General features: G+C 32.8%; 3 protein-coding genes across 3 annotated transcripts; 2 read left to right on the top strand and 1 right to left on the bottom strand.

The window, feature by feature from the left end:
- Positions 1-1,060: 1,060 nt before the first annotated feature.
- LOC11408076 (CDK5RAP1-like protein) lies at positions 1,061-7,782 on the top strand. Its single transcript, XM_003612049.4, has 3 exons — positions 1,061-1,541; positions 2,367-3,424; positions 6,780-7,782. The coding sequence occupies exons 1-3, from the start codon at positions 1,279-1,281 to the stop codon at positions 7,280-7,282; spliced, it is 1,824 nt and encodes a 607-aa protein (XP_003612097.2). The 5' UTR covers positions 1,061-1,278; the 3' UTR covers positions 7,283-7,782.
- A 4,200-nt stretch (positions 7,783-11,982) lies between these two features.
- On the top strand, positions 11,983-18,328 carry LOC11405666 (3-epi-6-deoxocathasterone 23-monooxygenase CYP90C1). Its single transcript, XM_003612048.3, has 9 exons — positions 11,983-12,364; positions 13,677-13,998; positions 14,120-14,269; positions 15,692-15,988; positions 17,174-17,263; positions 17,363-17,441; positions 17,537-17,643; positions 17,737-17,864; positions 17,943-18,328. Exons 1-9 carry the CDS (start codon positions 12,153-12,155, stop codon positions 18,031-18,033), a joined length of 1,476 nt encoding a protein of 491 aa, XP_003612096.1. The 5' UTR covers positions 11,983-12,152; the 3' UTR covers positions 18,034-18,328.
- Positions 18,329-19,634: 1,306 nt separating this feature from the next.
- On the bottom strand, positions 19,635-22,344 carry LOC11405665 (ribosomal RNA small subunit methyltransferase, mitochondrial). Its single transcript, XM_003612047.4, has 2 exons — positions 21,859-22,344; positions 19,635-20,511 (listed from the first exon to the last, which is right to left on the bottom strand). The coding sequence occupies exons 1-2, from the start codon at positions 22,186-22,188 to the stop codon at positions 19,843-19,845; spliced, it is 999 nt and encodes a 332-aa protein (XP_003612095.1). The 5' UTR covers positions 22,189-22,344; the 3' UTR covers positions 19,635-19,842.
- Positions 22,345-22,468: the final 124 nt, after the last annotated feature.

Here is a 22,468-nt window from a genome sequence, read left to right as displayed (position 1 = left end):
TTAATTTATTTTAATATAAATAAATACTATGTGGTGTCACAACATCCGAGTGCATAATATAATTGTATTGTGCTTTTCAGTTACTCTAAGATAATGATCCTTAAGATACTCTCATGTATAAGATCTCATTAAATCCTTTATGTTTCAAATAAACTGAAATCAATCACCCTTTGATTTTTAGGCATGATAAATGTTATTAACATTATTTTTCCAACACTCATTCTCTTACCAGATGAAATCAACACGAGTCACACACTTTATAGACGAGTCTCACATTTTTCTCTAAGTCGTTCAAGCTTTTCTTGGGAATATATCGTCGGTTATTTCAGGGTCAAAGTGTTTGGTATTTGAACATTAGCTCAAGACATTTTCTCTATCCCTTCTTACCCTACAAAAACAAGGGCACCTTGTGTGCTTGAACCGATAAGTATTTTTTGCTAATCTAGCCTTTGCGTCCCTCAAGACCATCAACAGATTGTACATGAATATTCACACATTGTTTATTGACTACACCCTTGAGACTAATCTTAAGTCTGGACTCACACTTTGTTGACGAACCTTATAGAGAAACCCTTAGGTTACACTACTCAAATTGATATTCTTGCTTGCGCTTTGTCCAACCCCGCTCGCATAGGTGTTTAATTCTAAGGTAGAACAATCCCCCTACTAATTTATGCATACATTCAACAACTTTAGGACATTGGTATGTTTATAAGGTAAAAAATGAATTTAGTAAACTAAATCCAAGCTTTTTTTATTTATTTATAATTTTAACAAGTTAAGCCTTATACTTTTTGTTGAGCTTGATTAGCAAATGGGCAAACCCGATATAGCCCGTTTATGTATTATGGTTTATTGAGTTAAACCTACCTATTTGACAACTCTAATTGAGTGAGTATAATGTGGAATAAAATGGATTCTGTCATTTATTTTAATTTTTTTTGGAAAATCAACATAGTGTGACACAATTAATATACTATTCGAAGGTAATTTTTGAACAAGCTCATCGGATTGCTCAACTTCTCAAATAATCCGATTATGAGTACTTCCCAATAAATTGTGTGAATCAAAGTTAGATTGGATAAATCTGAGGAACTTTTGAGCAATCCTAATGACTTGGAGGGTAATCACCATAATATTTGAGTTCCTTAGCCACGACCCCTAGACTAGACTAGATGTCACCGCACGTGCCCTATCCAGCCCGATAACAGTAACAACATCATCATCATGTGAGTTTGTGTTTCAATTCATTCATTCATTCATTCACAGTTTAAGGATATGGCTTCAGCTTTATCCTCTATCATCAACCAACCTCACACTGCTCAACGCCTTAAACTTCATTCTCCATCTTGTCTCAGATTCTTCAAACACAAACACTATGCTTTTCTCCCTTCTCCCAAACCATTTTCATCTTCACGTCCTCTTCATCTCATCACCGCTTCCAGAACCTTCTCATCGCTTTCCACCAAACCTAAAAATCCTTCCCTTCGCAACTTCATCGCCCAAGCTTCTCTCACCGCTTCCCAATTTCAACAACCCCAGTAAGTTTTTATTTCTAAATTCTCTTCTTTTAATGTATCATTCTTCATTGCTTAAGATACTCTAATAACCCTCTTGATAAAAATTCAATCTTTTTTTTGTTCTCTTACCGAATCATCAATGCAAAGATATATTTTTTAGTTAGGATTGATTACTAATGAAAATATGAAGTATGTTCACTCATTAGTCATTGTTTAGGGTCTGTCTGGATTGACTTATTTCAGCTTATCTAGTGACTGAACACTTGTTACACTGTTTAGGCTTTGTTTGACAAACAATGACGGATAGCTTGCTCATAGCGGATGAGTATATAGTGAATAGCTTATAAGCTAGCTTAAAGTGGATAAGCTTGCTATTTGAATTTGTAGCTTTTGATAAAATTAGCGGATGAACTAACCTATAAATATGAAATGACATAACAAAAATATGTTTAATTAATATATAATTTTTTGCAAGTGAAATGGCAGTGGTAAAATTGAGAGGAAAAATGATAAGCTATGAGCTCGGGAAAACAAAATGTTATCAAACGAGTTTTTTTGTTAATATATGAGCTTATAAGCTAGAAGTATGGCATTGTTAGACAGAGCCTCAGTGGAGCTTATGAAATGTCCATAAGTTGTTTTTATAAGCCAAGCTCCCCAGGATAGCTTATGAAAAACCTTATATTTACATAAAAAGAAGTTTGAATTTATTTATCTTTTATTGTAGAAATGGTTTGTACATAAGCTCTTGTATAATATAAGCTCATATGGTAAGAGCCTATGTTGTACGCGTTTAATTAAGTTGTTTATTTGATAAGAGTCTCATTCATTTGTTTTTATTTGTAGCCTCGTGGCGGATACTGAAGCTCCTTCAACTGGTCGAATATATCATGAGACATATGGATGTCAAATGAACGTTAATGATATGGAGATTGTTCTGTCTATAATGAAAAATGCAGGCTATAATGAAATTGTGACTGCTCCTGAGAATGCAGAGATAATATTCATCAACACTTGTGCCATAAGAGATAATGCAGAAATGAAAGTGTGGCAGAGGCTTAATTACTTTTGGTTTCTTAAAAGGAACTGGAAGGCGAATGTCGCTACTGGAAGGTCACAATCCCTACGTCCTCCGAAAGTAGTTGTTTTGGGATGTATGGCTGAGAGGTTAAAGGAAAAGATACTCGATTCAGACAAAATGGTTGATGTTGTATGTGGGCCTGATGCTTATAGGGATTTGCCACGGTTACTGGAAGAGGTTGAGTATGGCCAGAAAGGGATTAACACTCTTCTTTCCCTTGAGGAAACTTATGCTGATATTAATCCAGTTCGGATCTCTCAGAATTCAATTAGTGCTTTTGTTTCAGTGATGAGGGGTTGCAACAATATGTGTTCGTTTTGTATTGTACCTTTTACTAGAGGAAGAGAGCGATCACGTCCTGTCGAATCCATTGTGAGAGAGGTGGCAGAGCTTTGGAAAGAGGGTGTGAAAGAAGTAACGCTTCTTGGCCAGAATGTGAACAGCTACAATGATGCATCTGTGGTTGAAAAAGAGGCTGAAGCAGGGTCCAACTGGAAACTTAGTGAAGGATTTTCCAGCATATCAAAGGTCAGAACCACGGGCTTAAGGTTTTCTGATCTGTTGGATCGGCTCTCATTAGAATTTCCTGAGATGCGTTTCAGATTCACGTCTCCACACCCTAAAGATTATCCAGATGAACTGCTTTATATTATGCGGGAAAGACATAATATATGCAAATTGATACATTTACCTGCCCAATCAGGAAGTAGCAAAATGCTTGAGAGAATGAGGCGAGGATATACTCGTGAGGCTTACTTGAGTCTTGTGCAAAAAATACGAAGTATTATTCCAGATGTGGCCCTAAGCAGTGATTTCATTTGTGGTATGTTTTTTAAGTATCATTCTCCTTGTTTTCTTTTATTTTCTTCACTATTGATTAATTTGACTTTCTACAACTGGAACACCTTATTTTTTTGATTAATTTGACTTTCTACAACTGGAGCACCTTATTTTCAATTGACAAGTGATGGGGTTTAACATTTACTTGGTGTTTGGTTGGAGGGTAGGGAGGGAGATTGTGGATGTGAAAATTTCTTCCCACCACTCCTCTCCACTATAGTGGGAATTTGTAGAGGAAAGAAAAGGACAATGTTCTTATATTTGTTATTCTAACAACTATACTACTAAAGCTGCTTCACCTCTCTAACATTATTTCCACGTCATGTAAATCTCAATTCTAGAACTTTTTCTAGTCAATTCAATTCTAGTCTTATCATCAATGGTTTTGTAGCTCCACCTTCTATAAGGAATATTAGATTTTTTTTCTTCCCCTCTCCTTATAAACTAATCGAGGGGAGTAAGAGAGTAAAAGATTATTTCCCTGCTCCACCACTCTCTTCAACAGAACTAAACAAGTGGATTCCGTTTTCCCTCTTGTCGCAGAGATGAGAATGTTATGTTTTGGAAATAAAACCTCATTAAACAAGTGGATTCCGTTTCCCCAAGTAGTTCAGATTCATTGTATAGCAAGTCGAACATTTTCAATGTATCTTACGAAGTAGCACTTGCTCCCTTGTAAATTGCATTTGTCATATATTTTCATTGTATTTTCCCTGTATATAAATTAAGCAAGCATGTTATTGGGTGCTAAGCAACTCAAGCGCATTCAGAAAAATGGTCTTCTTATATTTTACATGGCATCAGAGCTCCTAATCTAGGGGACCCTGCTTTCCCAAACAGTTTTATCAAATCGCCTGGCTGGTACCTTGTGCTGTCAGACTTTGTTTGAACTTTATTGGGGATATTTAGATTAATCTTTCCATAACCTTGAAAAATGTCCTTCAAGTCCCAAAACACTCCACTTAATTGGGGATTTTTAGTGATTGTCGTGAATTTCAAGACAAAGATTGGAGGGGCAGGAGGTTTAGACAGTTGGACATTCTAGTTAGAGAAGGGGATGACCTTTATTATTGTGTCAAACCAAATTTGTCAACCACACTGAAAACCCCCTCTTTCTCACTAATTTGCGTCAGACTCCGTACTCTCTTGTATATTAATAACTATGTTTTTCCTGTATCGGTTAGGACATCATTCTTTTGGAGGCACCAAAGATATGCTTCTATTATTATTTCTGGGTTTAATATTGAGAGTTTTCATTGTGAAGTATGTGAAATTGCAAAGCACATTAAGTGATAAAAGATACAAATTTCCTTTTTACCTTGTTCATACTAATGTTTGGGGTCCATCTTCTATTCTAAAAGTGTTTGGGGCTCGATGGCTTATATAACCCTTTTAGATGACTGTACTCGGATTACTTAGATTTTTCTACTTGAGCGTAAATCTGAAGTGGGCACCTCTTCCCAAATTTTTTTCTCAATGATTAAAAACCAGTTTAGTGTGAGCACTTAAAGACTTAGGTCTGATAATGGTAATTGGCAAGGAGTACTCAACAGAAGTCCAAACTGTTGAAGATGACATTGACCTCCAATTGTCATCAGAAAAGAAACCAGAAAGTGTACCATTCAGCCACTATACCGCTCTCAAACTACCTCATTTGAAAAACTCTCATGAAGACATCAACCCGCAATTATTTTTTTTTACCTATACCTAAACTTCATTCCCAATAATGTTTTTGAGGCATTAACTAGGTAGAAACAAGAGGGCTAACCTTGGCGCAACTGGTAAAGTTGTTGTCATGTGACCGAAAGGTCACGGGTTCAAGTCCTGGAAACAGCCTTTTGTGTAAAACAGGGTAAGGCTGCGTACAATACACCAAATGGTGGGACCCCTTCCCGGACCCTGCATATGCGGGAGTTTCAGTGCACCGGGTTGCCCTTTTTATCTAGGTAGAAACAGGTCATGGGTATGAAGTTGGAGGCATTGGAGAAGAACAGAACATGGGGGATAGTTACTCTTACCTGAAGGGAAACAATCTGTTGGTTGCAATTGGGTGTAGATAATAAAGTATAAAGCTGATGGATCGTTTGAGCGGTACAAAGTAAGATTGGTAGGCAAAGGTTTCACACAACATACGGAATCAATTATTTAGAGACATCTGTTCCAGTTGCATTAAAATGAATGCAATTTGAGTATCATTATCTCTTGCTGCCAATTATGGTTGGGAATTAGAACAATTTGAGGTGAAGAACACATTTCTACATGGGGAGCTTTTGGAAATTCTCACCAAAGAATTGAGCAGTTCAGTTTTTGAGAGAATAGTACCCATTATCCAAGCTCGGAACGGGGAATACCCGTTCACCAACTTGAGGAGGAGTGTGGGAGATAAAACCTCATTAAAGCTTCATTTTCCTAGACCTTTTTAAATTTTCATTCCCCAAGTAGTTTAGATCCATCGTATAGCAGGTAGAACGAGATCAATATATCTTAGGATGTAGTGCTAGCTTAGTTGCTCACCCTTGTAAATTGCATCAGTCATTTATTATCATTGTAATTTCCATGTTTTGGGTGCTAAGAAACTCAAGTACATTCTGAAAAATTGTTTTTCTATTTTCCACATCATAAGACATGAAGATAAGAAATATAATCAGCAGCGAGAAAATTAGAGTAGTCCCTAGGGTAAAGAAGATAGTAGATACTTGTTGTAGATGGTTTGAAGTCTGAACATGTATGCAGAATACTTGTGGAAGCACCGGTAAAGTGAGTAGACTAGATGAGGGATAGTCCAATTGTAGAGGGAGACCAAGGAAATAAGCCAAACTATTGAGAGAAGTTTAGAGGTAAATGGTCTATTTTTGGGCCTAATACATGTCAAGAGTTGGAACTTTATGGTATTGACTGATCCATGTGCCCAACTCTACCTAGTAGGGAAAATCTTGGTTTTTTTACACATTTCCGATGACTGTCTGCTTACATCTTCTACTTGCACTCCTGAATTTATTAAAAAAAAAATTCAATGATTTTCCCCAACAAAATTATAGAGGTTCTTTTGTGGTTGAAAGAGGTCTAGGAAAGGGTTAATAAAATCTTTATTAGGGAATCTCATCATCAAGTTTTTTGTATGTACTACTGAGGAGTAGCATACTGATATTGATATGTCAATGCCATATGAACCAACAACATTCTTATTTTGTTAGAAGTACTAAAGGTATAAAAGCTCGTTGATAATTTAGCTATATCTTCTACCTTAATTGTTTTAGTTCACAGGTGAGTATTTTACAGTATAAGCAATTAGCCTCTGATTGCAGTCTTTTAATATTTGCAATTTGCAATTCTAACAGGTTTTTGTGGAGAAACGGAGGAGGATCATTCTGACACATTGACTCTAGTAAAAGAAGTTGGTTATGATATGGCATACATGTTTGCTTATAGCATGAGGGAGAAAACTCATGCCCACAGAAACTATGTCGATGATGTTCCTGAGGAAACTAAGCAGAGGAGGCTAACTGAACTTATTGAGACTTTCCGTGAGAGCACAGGAAAGTGTTACGATGAACAGGTTGGAACTACACAGCTTGTATTAGTTGAAGGACCCAATAAAAGAGCTCCAGATACCGAACTAATTGGCAAGAGTGACAAGGGCCATCGGGTTATATTTGTCAATCTGCCAATCTCAGACAGGGAAGATGTTAATACAAAACGAAATCCTGCGGTTGGCGATTATGTTGAAGTTCAGATAACAAGATCTACAAGGGCATCACTCTTCGGCGAAGCACTTGCTATTACTAAATTGAGTTCATTTTACAATAATCTGGAAAGAGAAGCTGTTGCTTGCAGCATGTAAAAGTAAAACTTTGCTGCATAAACAGTTTGTCGTCGCAATTTCTGGATATAGCAATCGTAATTTACCTCGGCGTTGACTAAACCACATTTTGTGGGAAAAACCCTACAACCATGCAATGGAGTGAAATTATGAAGTTTTCCGCGAAAATGGTTCGACTCTGCATCAAACCATACAATGTAGCACTGAGAATATTGACAACCTGCAATGCAACATCAAAACCAAATAGCCTAGGGGAGGATTGCTGTGATTTTTGTCTTTAAATATGTTGTTATAAGCGGGCTTTGATGAAGCACACGGAAGATTTAATATGGTCTTTGAATCATATTATTATTAATTTATTTGTTTAAATTTTACACCATAGTTCTTAGGAGTCTGATGTTATCACTCAATCAACCATCATATCAAGTAGTTTTCCTAGTTATCTATCTGGCCACTTGTTCCTATGTTATGTCTCAATGCTGCATGATGGAAAAAGATTAGAAAACATTTGGATAATCTTATTTGAGGTTGTCTTGTTGACATGAATATTAATTTAAGTGTTTAAAAAAGCTTACAAAAATAATTTTCTGATATGATTTATAAGCTGCTTTCAGCTTATTTTCACAAACTCCTCAAGAGAACTTCATATTTTATTAGCTGTTTTTAGTTTATGCTTCCTTCATCAATTGTAGAAACACTTCACATATAAGCTCTTGTATGCTGCTTCTACCCCAATTCTTGTCATGTATTGTATGCTATTTTTGTAAGTTGTGTTAGCTCATGCAGTGTTTGTTCCAATTTTTTTCACTGAGTTGTAGAAATAATTTATATACATCTTATTCTATAAGTACTTGTTTAAATACAACCGTGTAATTAAGTTGTTTATTTAAACAAACCTTCAATTGAAAGTGAAAGGGTTTGGGAGGCATTGGAGCCACTTGTTTCGTATTAAAAATGTTTTAACATGTATCCTTAAAGTATTGTTTAAAGAATAAAAAAAGTGAAACTTTTGCATGCATAGAACATAATATATTTATCATTGCATTTCTAAGGTAAACGTTTTTTTATATGGATTTTTTTAAATAATATTCTTAAACGCTAGCTTGTTAGCATAACACTTAAAATTTTTCATGTTATTGCAATTAGCAATTCTCTTTGGAAGGTGTAGAATGCATTAATCCTCGAAATGGTGATGAAACATTTTGTTTGGGAATGATATGATATTAAAGGTAGGAAGTCCATTTTGGGAGGAGGAGGACTATGACCCTTAGGGTGTGTTTGTTTCCTAAGAAAGAATAAGGAAAGATTGTGATGGGATGGAAAGTTGATGGAAAGATCCACTTTCTCTAGTTTGGAACAACAACAAAAATGCAAGGAAAGAAAGTTTCAGACTGGGACCCACGTAAAAATGCTTTCGGCTCACTTATGCAAAGAAAGTGAAGATGGAACATGTTATTTCATGAAAAGACAAAAATACCCATAAAATCATTGTTTTTTAATCTATAATTAGTAAGTCTTATGAAAAATACCAAGTTACCAACGGACCAAATTACCAATGCGCCATCATAAACATTATTTCTTTTCTTTCAAAAAAATAAATAAACGTTAGTGTTCTTTATTTATTTATTTATTTATTTATTTATTTTTTTGTTGAGGAAGTTAGTTATTTATTTCTATTGATGAGAGCATATTTTATATTTTTATTCTAATGTAGTATTTCATCTTTGGATAGGGTTAGTTTTGTCACTTTAAAAAATATACATCTTTTTTTCTTTTCACTTTCACTCATACCAAACACTCAAACAATCATCCCACTTTCCATTCACTTTCCTCTTACTTTCTTTCCTTTAACAATCTTTCCTCTTACTTTCTTTCCTCTCACTTTCTTTTTCTTTTGTGATCCAAACAAAGCCTTACTGTTGTAGCAGTAGCTAGTATTGAAAGTCAAACTACATAGCATGGTCCTCTCTTAGCCCTGGGTCTCCCCCTCCCTCCTTTTGATTCACATGCAAAAATAAAACACCTACATTTTATTTTTTTTTGAAACAAAAACACCTACATATTAAGTTCATGTTTTCGAGTCAAAAGTGTTTTTTTTTAACTTTTCTTTTTCAAGGAAAAAGGACTTTGGTAATGTAGAATTTGGCCAAAAGTTAAGTATAGTCTGATTAAGAATTGTTCGATTCAAAAATGAACTCAAGTATTCATAAATAATTCGTCTTTGGTGGAACTTGTTAAAATACTTTAGGTCAATTGCTTGGTTTGAGTAAAAAATGTTTGAAAAGAAGAAAGTGCATAAGAAAGCTAGAGAGAGAGAGATATCCTGGACAAGGATAGTGTTGGGAGGTGGTGAAGACTGATGAGCAACGATGATGCAGACTAGACGAAAGCACTAGTAATGGAAAAAGTGATAGATGGATGGAAAAGATGTTAACAAGTTCAGTATCCTTCCTTCATTGGACCACAAGGTTCATCTCACGTGCACACTTGCAGCCTTGCCCAGGGTAGTGCATGTGCATGTGCATGATAGTACAAAAACAACACTACATTTTATTATGTTAACAAACACTCACTCACTTGGTATCTTTACAATTTTTATGATTAATATAATGATGTATGGTTACAGTTTAGTAATTCTGACACTTATCAGATATATATAAGAAACAAATGGTAAAAATGATTTATATTCCTTCCTCATCACGGTGTGACATTGACAACATGCATCTGCAAGCAAGAGCACTGAGCCTACCATAAACTCAAACGATTAGACATTTCATTGCCACTCCTCTACAACTTCTGCATGCCAACACTCTCCAAACCCTATATGAAGCCTTGATGATATATACGTATTACGTAGAATACTTATAAACTTCTTCATTAATTTCCTCTCATTTTACAAATCGAATAATAAAAATGTGTTAGATCTAATATAAAATTATAACATCCTATTTTATAGTATGTCAAAAGAATTTAAAGTTGAGCTCATTAAAGGTAGACACATCCTATTTTATGCATGTGGTTCTTACCTAAATTGAATGTTATGTTTTACTCTTTTTGTTAGTAGCTAGGTTATGAGTGGTTTGGTGTTAATTTTGTTAGTAGTTAGGCATTGTGACTTTGTAACTGTTTTTTTTCCCTTCCTACATCTTGTGTCTTGAGAAATTTTTAATGTTTTTTTTTTTGGTTTATTAAAAAATCTATAGTGTACTTTTTTGTGTGTGTAAACCTATTGTTTTTAGGGAAAATTCGTTATGGTAATTTAGAATTCAATCGTAATATAAGTAAAAATTGATGAAAAATCGTTTCACCCTTAAATCAAACTCAGATTCTTATGAACAATTTGTTGTATAGTAGAACTTGTTGTTAACCACTTAAGTTTGATTAAATCTTAATGTATCTCGATAGCATGTAATAATTTTTCATACAATCAATACACTAATAACGTAACTTTCATAAAGCGATCCAACAATGAGTTTGTTGGACAAATATTTAGTAAAAAAAATTATTTTGGAAGAAAGTATTTAGTAAAAAGTTAACTCTTAAACACTAACAATTTTTTTATAACAAGTATTACATTATTACACTGATATTAATTTGAATTCACATTCGATCGGTTGTATTTTTCTATACATCCCTGGTTTGAATCAGTTCACAGAGTCAGATTTCAACGAAAAGAGAAAAAACAAAAAAAACAAAAAAAAAAAAAAGATGGCCAGGGATAATAACTGAAAATGAAATTACAGTTAAAAACACTCTTAAACATCAGAATGATTGAGTACTCACAAATGAGTTGAATTAGACTAACCCTACTCCCTAAGGAGAACTATATTTATAATAGGTGGCAATGGCATGGATGAATTTGGACAAGATGTGGGTAACAATATCTGTCTAAATTAAGTGAAGACAAAATAAAAGGAACGTGGCTTATAAGATCATGCCCATCTCTCATTACATGGATGGATGCTTTGGAGCCCTAGATGACTACCTAGATTTTAAATCCAAAATTTCCCTTCTATATCTTCTATACTAATTTTCAAAATATATGACAAGATTATTAAAATATCATTTGTAACAAAAATGTTAAATATAATTTGTAGCATCTTAAAAATTAAAGAGTGCAATGCACAACAACAAAAATTACAAATCTCTTGACCACACATCAATACCCAAAAGCTGCAATCTTTACTTGCACATGATTACCTTTACGAACTTTTTTTTAGTCAAGTAGTTTAATGGTTAAAAATTTTCATATATTATGATGAATAAGTGGGATATATAAGAGGCTCGAACTCCAACTTCTATATATACAATGTAATGTCTGGTCAATTGAGTTAAGTTGACTGAGACACCTTTATGGTTATTTAGCTGTGAATATAAGAAAAATTGGAAATTACTACTATAGCCAAAACTTATATAAAGAATAAAATTACTTTTTTCTTTTTCTTTTGGGATTGTTCCTTAAAATATATATAATTTCTTGACTGGACTTTACAATAATATATAATACATTATAGATTCCCTTTCTTATTTATATATACCATAGAAGTCCGGTCAAAATTATTTATACACTTTTTTTTATGAGCTAAAAAATATTTGTATATTTACTATAAGTAGATTGATCTCCAAAGGGAAGTTTCTTCCCAACTTTAAATTCTTCTGACTTGTCTTTATTCTTCTCTTCTCTCCCCTCATCTTTTTCTCTTTCACTCCCAAGAAACAAACAAACAAGAGTGTTTATCGGTCAAGTACAGCAAAACAGGTAGCTGGAACCCTTTATATATACATACAAAACCCATATATAGTCTGAACTATCTATATATATATATATATATAGCCACCTTTTCAAGGTCATATATATCTTCTAAGTACGTGATATAGTTTATTCAAAATTATGGAATGGTTTATAGGTGTATATGTGAGCATAATTGTATTGTTAATGAGTTTATGGTTTGTGAAGAAGGAGAAGAATAATATTAAGCTAAGAAATGGAATTAAAATTCCAAAAGGAAACTCAGGTTGGCCTTTACTTGGAGAGACTCTTGACTTCATTGCTTCTGGCTATTCTTCTTGCCCTGTCACCTTCATGGAAAAACGCAAGTCTATGTAAGCCTTATAAATTATAATTTATTTAATTATCCTAATTATTTTTATCATTATTGTTAATTACTATATTATTTTATTTGATCCCTTCTATCTCACACATGGATGATATGATTTTGATTTATGATTCTTAATTGTAGTATTTTGCTTTTTGCATATTCTCACATCCTTTCATAATTTCTCCACGAGGCCAATGGCATGCATGCTCACCAAATAGTGATATGTGAATCTTATTATTTGGAACCACAAAAACTTTAGTCTTAATTATGAACCAAAATAACTATTGACACAGTAGAACTTATATAAATTTTAATCGCTTACTCGCTTATATATGTTTTTATATAAATTTTTATGATATAACTTTGACCTCATTTATTGAAAATTTTGGATCAATATTTGCCACAAGGTGACTATATTTAAATTTTCAATGAAAGATGATTGTCGGCAGTCAAAATTTTGGCGCATTTCAAGTAGCATATTGGTATAGATGTCAAATATACAATTTTTCTTTTAAAAAATATTAAAATTTGTATTATAATCTGAAACGATCTCGATTCAATAATTACAAATATGTGCTAACGGCGTGAATGCATAAAATTTGGAATCCAATTTCATTTTGAATCTAGTGATCGCAAAGTGGCTTGAAAGGGTACTTCATTTTTTGACAGAAGGAAAGGATACTTCCTTCCAACAGCTATATTTTATAAATAATCAGCTAGCCTTCCTGTTTCATTGCAGCTTGCACATCTCAATGGAGTGTGGCTAATTAAACCAATGCAGATAAAGAGTTACTATAAATTCTCATATTTTTAATCTCATACCACACATATCCTCAATTTTAATATTTTAACCCTGCCCCATGCTTTTATTTTTCTAAGATTAAGATTTTGCCAATGTCGCATGAGAGATCTATTTCCAGCTAGAGTGGACTGTGTGGGAGGAAATAATAATAGTATCCATGAGATCTATATGATTGAAAGCAATTATTTTAGTAGTTGAAATGGTAGAAGTAGATGAGTAATTTAGTACCTCAAATTTTGGAATTCAACAATGTCAATCAATTTAGTCATTTTTTTGTTATTTTGGACCATAAATTTCGTTCACTTTAAAAGATGTTTATTAAAGAGATTTTGATATTCTCTAATTTAAAATAGTAATTTATTATTTCGTAAATTTGAAAGACTAAATCGCTGACCTTACATTTTTCGAAATGTTGATTAACTCAACTACATATTCATATATAATTAATTAATAATCCTTTTCAATTAGTGAAAACAAACGTGTTTTTATTTACATTTTGTATATGTAAATGCAGTTATGGGAATGTGTTTAAGACAAACATTTTGGGAAGCAATGTGATAATTTCAACGGACCCAGAAGTGAACAAGGTGGTTCTACTGAATCAAAAGAACAATTTTATCCCTGCTTATCCAAAATCAATTAGAGAATTAATGGGAAAACACTCTATACTCCAATTGAACGGGACCATGCACAAGAAACTGCATTCACTCATTGCAGTGTTTCTTAAGTCCCCACAATTTAAATCTCAAATCACTAGAGATATTCAACACTCTGTCAAACAATGCTTAGCATCTTGGACCAACAAAACAATATACATTCAAGATGAAGTAAAAAAGGTCTCTCTGTTTTTATTTAATAATGATATTTTCTTTCACTATTTTTTTTATTTGAATATATTTATTTTCTCCTAATTATCTTTTCTCTTTTGAACTTTTTGTGGATGTGCATATATACCAGATTACATTTCCTATTTTGATTAAAGTTTTGATGAGCGTTGGTCCTGGTGAAGATTTGGACTTGTTGAAAAGAGAATTTGAAGAATTTATCAAAGGCTTGATTTGCTTACCCATCAAGTTTCCAGGAACAACACTATACAAATCCTTAAAGGTCGACCCACAAACTAAATATATATAATTAATCTAATTTGTGTTAAACAATTTCATTTTTTTTTCGGAAAACATTTTCATTAATTCAAGTATATTAGCTTACATTAATTATACATTTTTTTAAAAAAAAAAATGTATTATTATAAAATATAGTTGAATAAGATAGTCATATAAAATCAGTCTCTAAATATATATCATGTTAAATCATAAAATATAATATAATTTCATTGACATATTAACTCGTTATTCTATTTAAACATGGCGAATTACTTATTTGAATATATTAATATAAAATAGACTTTTAATTAAGGAGTAAATAGTCAATTTCCCCCACGAAATTGTAAGTTTCATCAATTACCCCCCTGAAATTTCACAACGTTAGTCAATTTACCCCCTCCGTCAAATTTTTCTGTTAGTGAACATGACGTTTTGCAAATAACCCCCTGAAGTTTTGCACTTATGTGCAAAATGCCCCCCAAACTTAAAAATTTATATTATTTTTTTTTAAAAAAACAATTAATAGTTAAATATTAAAGCTAACTATTAATTTTGGAGTTTGGAAAAACTACATACATATATACATCAAAATAGGGAAAAATGTGTATTTTTAAAGTGACAATAATTATTATTTCTAATAGACAAATTATTATTTTTAGAGGTTTATAAACAAATTAATAATCAAATTTATATTTATATTTTCTCCTTCACCATCTTAGTCTTTTAACTCCTCCAACTCCTTCAACAATTTGCTCAAACCATTTAAACTACACAACCCCCAATATTAATCCACAAATCATCCCATTATTGTCACTTTAAAAAATACATATTTTTTCCCATTTTGGAGCCTATTTTGATGTATATATGCATGTAGTTTTCCCAAATTCCAAAATTAATAGTTAGTTTTAATATTTAACTATTAATTGTTTGTTTTTAGGAAAAAAATAATATAAATTTTTAAGTTTGGGGGGCATTTTGCACATAAGTGCAAAACTTCAGGGGGGTATTTGCAAAACGTCATGTTCACTAACAGAATAATTTGACGGAGAGGGTAAATTGACTAACGTTGTGAAATTTCAGGGGGGTAATTGAAGTTTTATTAATTTCAGGGGGGTAATTGATGAAACTTACAATTTCAGGGGGGAAATTGACTATTTACTCTTTAATTAAGCTTGCAAGTCAGAAAGAACTAAAGTCTAAAAAAAATCTATGGTAAGTAACATGCTAGACTAGGGTCTTGATTTTTTTTTATCAAGTCCAACTTAGATCTTGCAAAACCTAACTTGATTTAACCTACTTTCACATATAATAACAATGTCCTTGTTATAAGTAAGGTCTTAATTGTTAACAATAATATGAAGTTGAAATTAATTAGTTAGTATGTGATTAAAGTGTGTAAGTAATTATGTGTGAATATACTGTGCAGGCTAAGGAAAGGATGATGAAGATGGTGGGGAGGATAGTTGAGGAGAGAATGAAGTTAATAATGGATAATAATGCAGAAGATGATGAGAAGGTTGGTGTAGTGAATGATGTGGTGGATGCACTCCTAAGGGATAAGGGTGAGTTGTCTCAATCAAGCTCAAGTTCAAACCTGATGGTGGAAATGATTAGCCAAAACATCATCGAGTTTATGATCCCAGGGGAAGAGACCCTTCCTACGGCCATGACCTTGGCCCTCAAATTCCTCACTGATTATCCTCTTGCTCTATCCAAACTTATGGTAAGTTCACTAAATATAAAAGATTTATGTCTGTGTCCAACCAAATGTAGCTCCAAAGATGGATATATATTGGGTTGAGCTAGGTTTTGTAAAGTTGTATAACTGGTCAAAACATTCAAAGCATAAATTTAACTTCTTATTGTTAGACCTAAACGTAACCTTTTTAAAAGTTTTTTTTTTTTTTTGAGGGAACCTTTTTAAAAGTCTAAGAGTCTGTTTGAAATAGTTTTTGTTTTCAATTTTTGAAATATACAAGTCCTCTTCTCACAATAATTATCCTTTTACATGTTTTAGTTTTAGTCCTCAAAACTAAAAAAAATTCGAAACAGTTTCCAAAACTGTAATTTTAAAAAATAGTTTAGCAAAAAAGTTTTTAATTTTCAAATTTTTAAAAACTAAAAAAGAGTTTTTGAGAAGTGTTTCAAACAGGCTCTAAATATTCATTTCTTATTAAATAATTAATATGACGCATATTTAAATAGACTAATGAATATATTAATGAGATCATGCTCCATTTTGATATTTTACATGATATTTCATAGAACCTAACTTTTATGATATCATATTTTTATTTTATTTTAAATAATACGAAAAAAAATGTAGTCTAATATGGTTAAATGATTGAACATATCAAATTTATAATTTAAAATAAATTACATAATCTAATATAATAAGGTCTAATTCAGCCATTCAAAATATAAGGTCTAATTCAACCAGCAATATTGGGATTTGTGTTTATTCAAATTCGAACATAAGATTCTCCCTTTGTGTGTCAATTTTATATAAAATAAAAAATAAAAAAAAAATCTTTTTAATAATAGAATTTTGCTCGATATTTCTGCAGCATTGGTGCAATGACATATCTCCACTTGCATTATTTAATCGCAATACTAATAAGGCTCTATTTGGATAAACAACTTAATTTAAAACTTATATCATAAACGTTTATAAGCTATTTCTATTCAAAAGATAAAATAAAGTTAAATTATTTTCATATAAGCTTTAAATTATTTTCATAAGTTTGTGTCAGTAAATAAACTTAAATAAATCAATTCAAACATTCCGCAAGTCTATATTACTCTGCTAAGCAATGAAAATTTTGAAGTTATTAATCTTGTCGACTAAATATACAACCAAATAAAAATTTCATATATGATTTATCTGATTCATTTATTTTCTTATTAGGAGGAGAACATGGAATTGAAGAAGCAGAAGACTAATTGCCCAGATGGTTATACATGGACCGACTACATGTCACTACCATTTACTCAAAATGTTAGCTTTCATATATGTACAATATCATATGTTCCCTCATAAAAAATGTAATTAGCATTATTATGTTCATTGATTTCTCTTCCATCTCCTTTCCAAAAGGTCATCAGTGAAACTCTTAGAATGGCCAATATAGTCAATGGGATTTGGAGGAAAGCAGTCAAAGATGTAGAAATTAAAGGTAGTGTAGTTATTCACAAGATAAGTTATCTTTGGCCTAAATGCATACAAATAAAACAATATTGCAATTTTAACTTTTTTTGCATATGAATGCAGGGTACTTAATTCCAAAAGATTGGGGTGTTATGGCATCTCTTACCTCTGTTCACATGGACTCAAAAAACTATGAAAACCCTTATAAGTTTGATCCATGGAGATGGGAGGTAATTTAGCTTTTAAACCTATATCTATTCATGTTTATATAAGATCATATACTTACATGAAGCAATTATATATACAATGTTCTATGCTTGCAGAAAATTGGAGTTGTGCCTAGTAACAATTGCTTTACCCCGTTTGGGAGTGGACATAGACTGTGTCCTGGGTTAGAACTTTCCAGGCTAGAGCTCTCTATCTTCCTTCACCATCTTGTTACTACTTATAGGTAATATAACAGCTAACCTATAATTTTTTTGTTCATATGTTTTGTGACTTTAACATGTGATTGGTTTCTACATTGCAGATGGGAGGCTGAGAGGGATGAAATAGTATACTTTCCAACTGTTAAGATGAAGAAGAAGCTCCCAATTAGAGTGCAACCCATTAGCACTTGATTGGATTAGATCATCAAGTTTTTTTTTTTTTTTTTTTTACAAAAGCAAACTCAATTCATTTCATTAATCAATCAAAAGTTGATGAATTCAAGAAAATTTTATAGAAAGAAAAATGTATTTATTTTACATTGTATGTTATTTCAACCTAGAGGGTAACTATCAAGTAGACAAACAATAAGGTTGCTTTTTCAGAAAATAGTGTTTAGTATATATTGTGTTAGCAATTGAGTAACATCAATATTCAGAAAATAAAGGTGCTTTTGGACCCTATTGCTATCTTTGAAAATTAATTGCAAGTGGGAGATCAGATGATTGAAGCTAACTCTCAGATGATCTTGTGTGTATACATTACTTTATTTGTTTGATTCCAATGCAACTTTTGTGGTGAGTATGTTCTCCATGTGAATTTTGCAGTGCTCTTGACCCATGCTGTGACAGAAGTTCATGTTCCAGTACCTCTCTCGTTATTATCCCAATTAGTAGTGTAGTTGTAGTACAACTCTTGTATACATAGCTAGGACTAAGATAGTAAGATGTTGAATACAACTGTTAGTGAAAACTCTAACTAGGCAACAATGTTCTGTCATTGTACTTGAAGTATATTATTGCTGAAATTTTAGTAATGAAATTCTTATAAGCAAAGTGAATTTTTAACTACAAAATATGCCAGGTCTAAGAAACACAATTGAAACTGGATAGAAAACACGTGTACTGCCGTATCATGTAAAGTTAAGAGTTTTTTCTCCCACGCCCATAATTCTTCAAAAACGCTTCCGTCCGGATTTACCCATCCAGCCAGAGAAAAAACAGTTCTCCCCAGATTTATCAATTTGGACGCATTTTTCTTCATCCGGATGGGGTGTGGTTCAATGAGGATAAAAGTAGCTCTATAAAATTAATAGCAGACATTCTTCAAAAAAAATAAAATAATAGCAGACATCTTCAAACAAAAAAATGAGTGTCTGCGTATCTGAGTATTATATGTTAACAAGAAAAAACACTAGAACATACCTCCTTAAACCAGAAAGCAGAGTATTATGCAAATTAGTGAACACGTAATAGTTGTCTCAGAGGAAGCCAGGCTCCCACTAGCCTGAGTTAGATCTATCACTGCCTGCATATCTGAGTTTTGAATGAAAAATAACACTAGACCCAATTAGTAAATGATGCAACATATATTGTAATGGTTTGACTAATAAGTGATAACCATTATAATTTGCGGAATTTTTTTACATATATTTACTTGAGGTCCTGTTCTATCACTGCAACATAATTATATTATGTTTTTGGTATTAGCCTCCGGGTAATCACTGCTTCAGTGTCTTCCAATCCATAAATTGAGCAAGGGATCATAAATTGAACAATCATATTTGTTCTGTAATGTTGTAGGAGACTAGCAGTTAATGGATGAAACAATTCTAATACCAGCTACTTATTCATCAACATTAAGTTTCCAAATTATATATTTATATTCCTAAGGGCCACATTACAAAATACAATATACAAGAGATAGATTATGTTTTCAAACCTTTCCAATATTCTTTATATAGTTTAAATCTATACCAAACATATTTTTTATAAAAAGGCTTGCATTCATGATATTATGCAAACAAAACAAATCAATTATAATCAAATTTTCTCTTGTCTTTGCAACAGCCACTGATCAACTGATGGATTCAACCAACTGCAGCATTGATCTCTCAACCACTGGATTCATCCAACAGCCAACCTTTTGATTAATGAGTATAACAGAATCTGATCTTAATTTTAATAATATACAAAATGTCACAAAGTGGTTGATGCTTATCACTAATCATCAATATCATCAACCTCAAACCTATCATTTTCATTCCTAACATCCTCACGGTGATCAAAATATACACCAACTTCGTTAAACAAAGACAACAAATGCATCAACTCTTCAATCGAAAGTTTTGACGGCCTTTTATCATCAAACCCTCCCTCTCTAAGAACTTCAACAATCTTCTCTTTAAACAAACAAACATCATCTTGTTCTCCAACCAAACCAGACACATTATTAAATTCCAACAACTCCAAAACTTTCCTCTTATTCTTAAATGTAGCACCAAGTGTCTTATTCTTGTTATTAAAACAAGTCCTGGTGAAAGCCCTCCACTGATGGAGATTAACAGCAGGAACATTAACCTTTGGTCGAATTATAACGACGGAGGAATCAACTTTAGGTGACGGAAGAAAATCTCTTTTGCTTACATCCATGACAAATTCCACGTCAGCTAGAAGCTTAATGTTAACGGCTAAACGGTTAAATTCAGAATCACCGGGATTAGCCAGTAATCTTCGAGCGAACTCTTTTTGAAGTAGAAGAGTCGCACTTCGAAATGGTGTCGTTTCGTATATAAGTTTAATTATGAGTGGTGATGATATACCGTAAGGAATATTGGCTACCACGAGATCAAACGGTGGGAACTCTGTTCTCAATGCATCTTTTGATATCACCTGGAAGAAAGAAGAAAACAAAGTAGCTAAATTATATTTTGCTCATTATTTTTAGGTTTCATTTTTTGTCCTTTAAGTTTTTAAATTTCATTTTGTTCCCTTAAATTACAAACGTTTTTTCTTATAAAAATAAAAATTTATTTAAGGCAATGCTATACACAAGGTGTGGATAAACGCCAAGGGATACAAAATGCTTGAGTACCAGCAGATCCTACAAAATGCATTACAATGAAATATGCTAGCACTACTAATTTACTGAACCTGCTAGCTAAAATTGCAGAGTGAAATCTGATAATATTTGATTCATGCTCCTGGAATTCCCAGCATTAACACAGCCACAATCCGCCTAACACAGAAGAGACCTCATAACACAGTGAAAAGCACATGTGCATGTTCCTGTCACGGCTGTTAATTTTCAGGCACTATGGATGCATGACATTGGACTATTACACCAGTTCGAAAAAGTGAAATTAGCTTTTCCTTTCGTCCCTATAAGCAAACCAAATCCACGATATTCATTTGATATTATCAATCATCTTCATCAAGTTTGCCACCTTTACGTCAATATTAGATAATTCCTCGCCAAGCAAACACACCAAGTGGTAGAGAATCAAACTAAATGAGACAACGTCCTTGCATTCTGGCATTCCAAAGGCAAATTGAATGCTAAAAATTATACACCACTTCAATATTCCATACACCAGGATCATGTCAATTTAACCATTTAAATATAGAATGCCATACCGCAATAATCATAGGGCAAGAAAAAAAAATATGATCTGGGAATTCTATAATTTTTTCAAAGGCAAATAACATGTTGCATATGGAAGCGGGATTTGAAGTGGCTTCCATTTTATTTTCTCTTCTTTTGTTGTTTGTTCATACCCCATTTTTGCTATTTTCTCTTCTTTGTCACTCATAGCAAATAAAGATCTGGGAATCTAAATTTCAGCTTTTCTACTTCACCATAAATTATTTCAATATCAAATGCCATCACCATTCCCCAAAACCCTTTGAACAACTTGAGAAAACCCTTTAGCCCAAACTTACAAACGTTATACAGTTAGGCTCTTGAGTTTTATTCGTTTTTATTTTAGTCCCTTAAGTTGCAAGTAATTAGACAATTTAGCTTTGTTAAGTATGTAACTTGAGGAACTAGAATGTAAACAATTTACAAATCAAAATGTAAACAATTTACAAATCAAAATGTAAGTGACCATAATGAAACCAAAAAAATTAAAACACCAAAAGTATAAATAAACTAAATATGCATTTCATCGTGTTGTGTGTATTTTGGACTAGGCATTTCATCGAACAGGTGAAATGCATCATAAAAACGAAACTTACCGTTAGTTTGTTGCGGAGACCGCGTTTGAGTGCACGATTCTCGAGAATGTTAACCATACGTTGGTCGATTTCGATGGCTACAACCTCGCGTGAGGCTTCTAGAAGCTTGAGGGTGAGGTTCCCGGTGCCGGGACCGATCTCGAGGACCGTATCGGAAGGGTTAATTGCGGATTTTTGAACAATGGTGTCCAGAACTCGAGGGTTGGTGAGAATATGTTGGCCTCTGCTCTTGTAGAAATAGATGCTTTCTTCGATGTCTTCATGGAGTTGACGGAGTTGTTGAAGATTCCGAGGGAGGAATGCAGTGACGCGTTTTGTGGCGCTAAGCATGGTTCAAGTTGCAGTCATTGCTCTTCAAACTATGAATATAGAGAAGGTGAATTTGTTGAGAGTTAATTACTTAATATATGTTTGGTTTTGGTAGGAAATTTAACCGGGTGTAAAAAAGGGAAGGAAGGGGAAAGGAAAATAGATAAAAGTTTAGATAAGTTAGATCGCGGATCCGATCAATGTTCATAAGATATACTGCGAGGTTTAGAGTGTTGTTAGAGAGACCGATATATTATCCATTAAATGTTAAGAACATTATTTCTAACACATGCATGGGTAT

The sequence above is a fragment of the Medicago truncatula genome, chromosome 5, assembly GCF_003473485.1.
Source record: "Medicago truncatula cultivar Jemalong A17 chromosome 5, MtrunA17r5.0-ANR, whole genome shotgun sequence".
NCBI classification, from domain to species: Eukaryota; Viridiplantae; Streptophyta; class Magnoliopsida; order Fabales; family Fabaceae; genus Medicago; species Medicago truncatula.
This window is presented reverse-complemented; position numbering and strand designations above follow the sequence as displayed.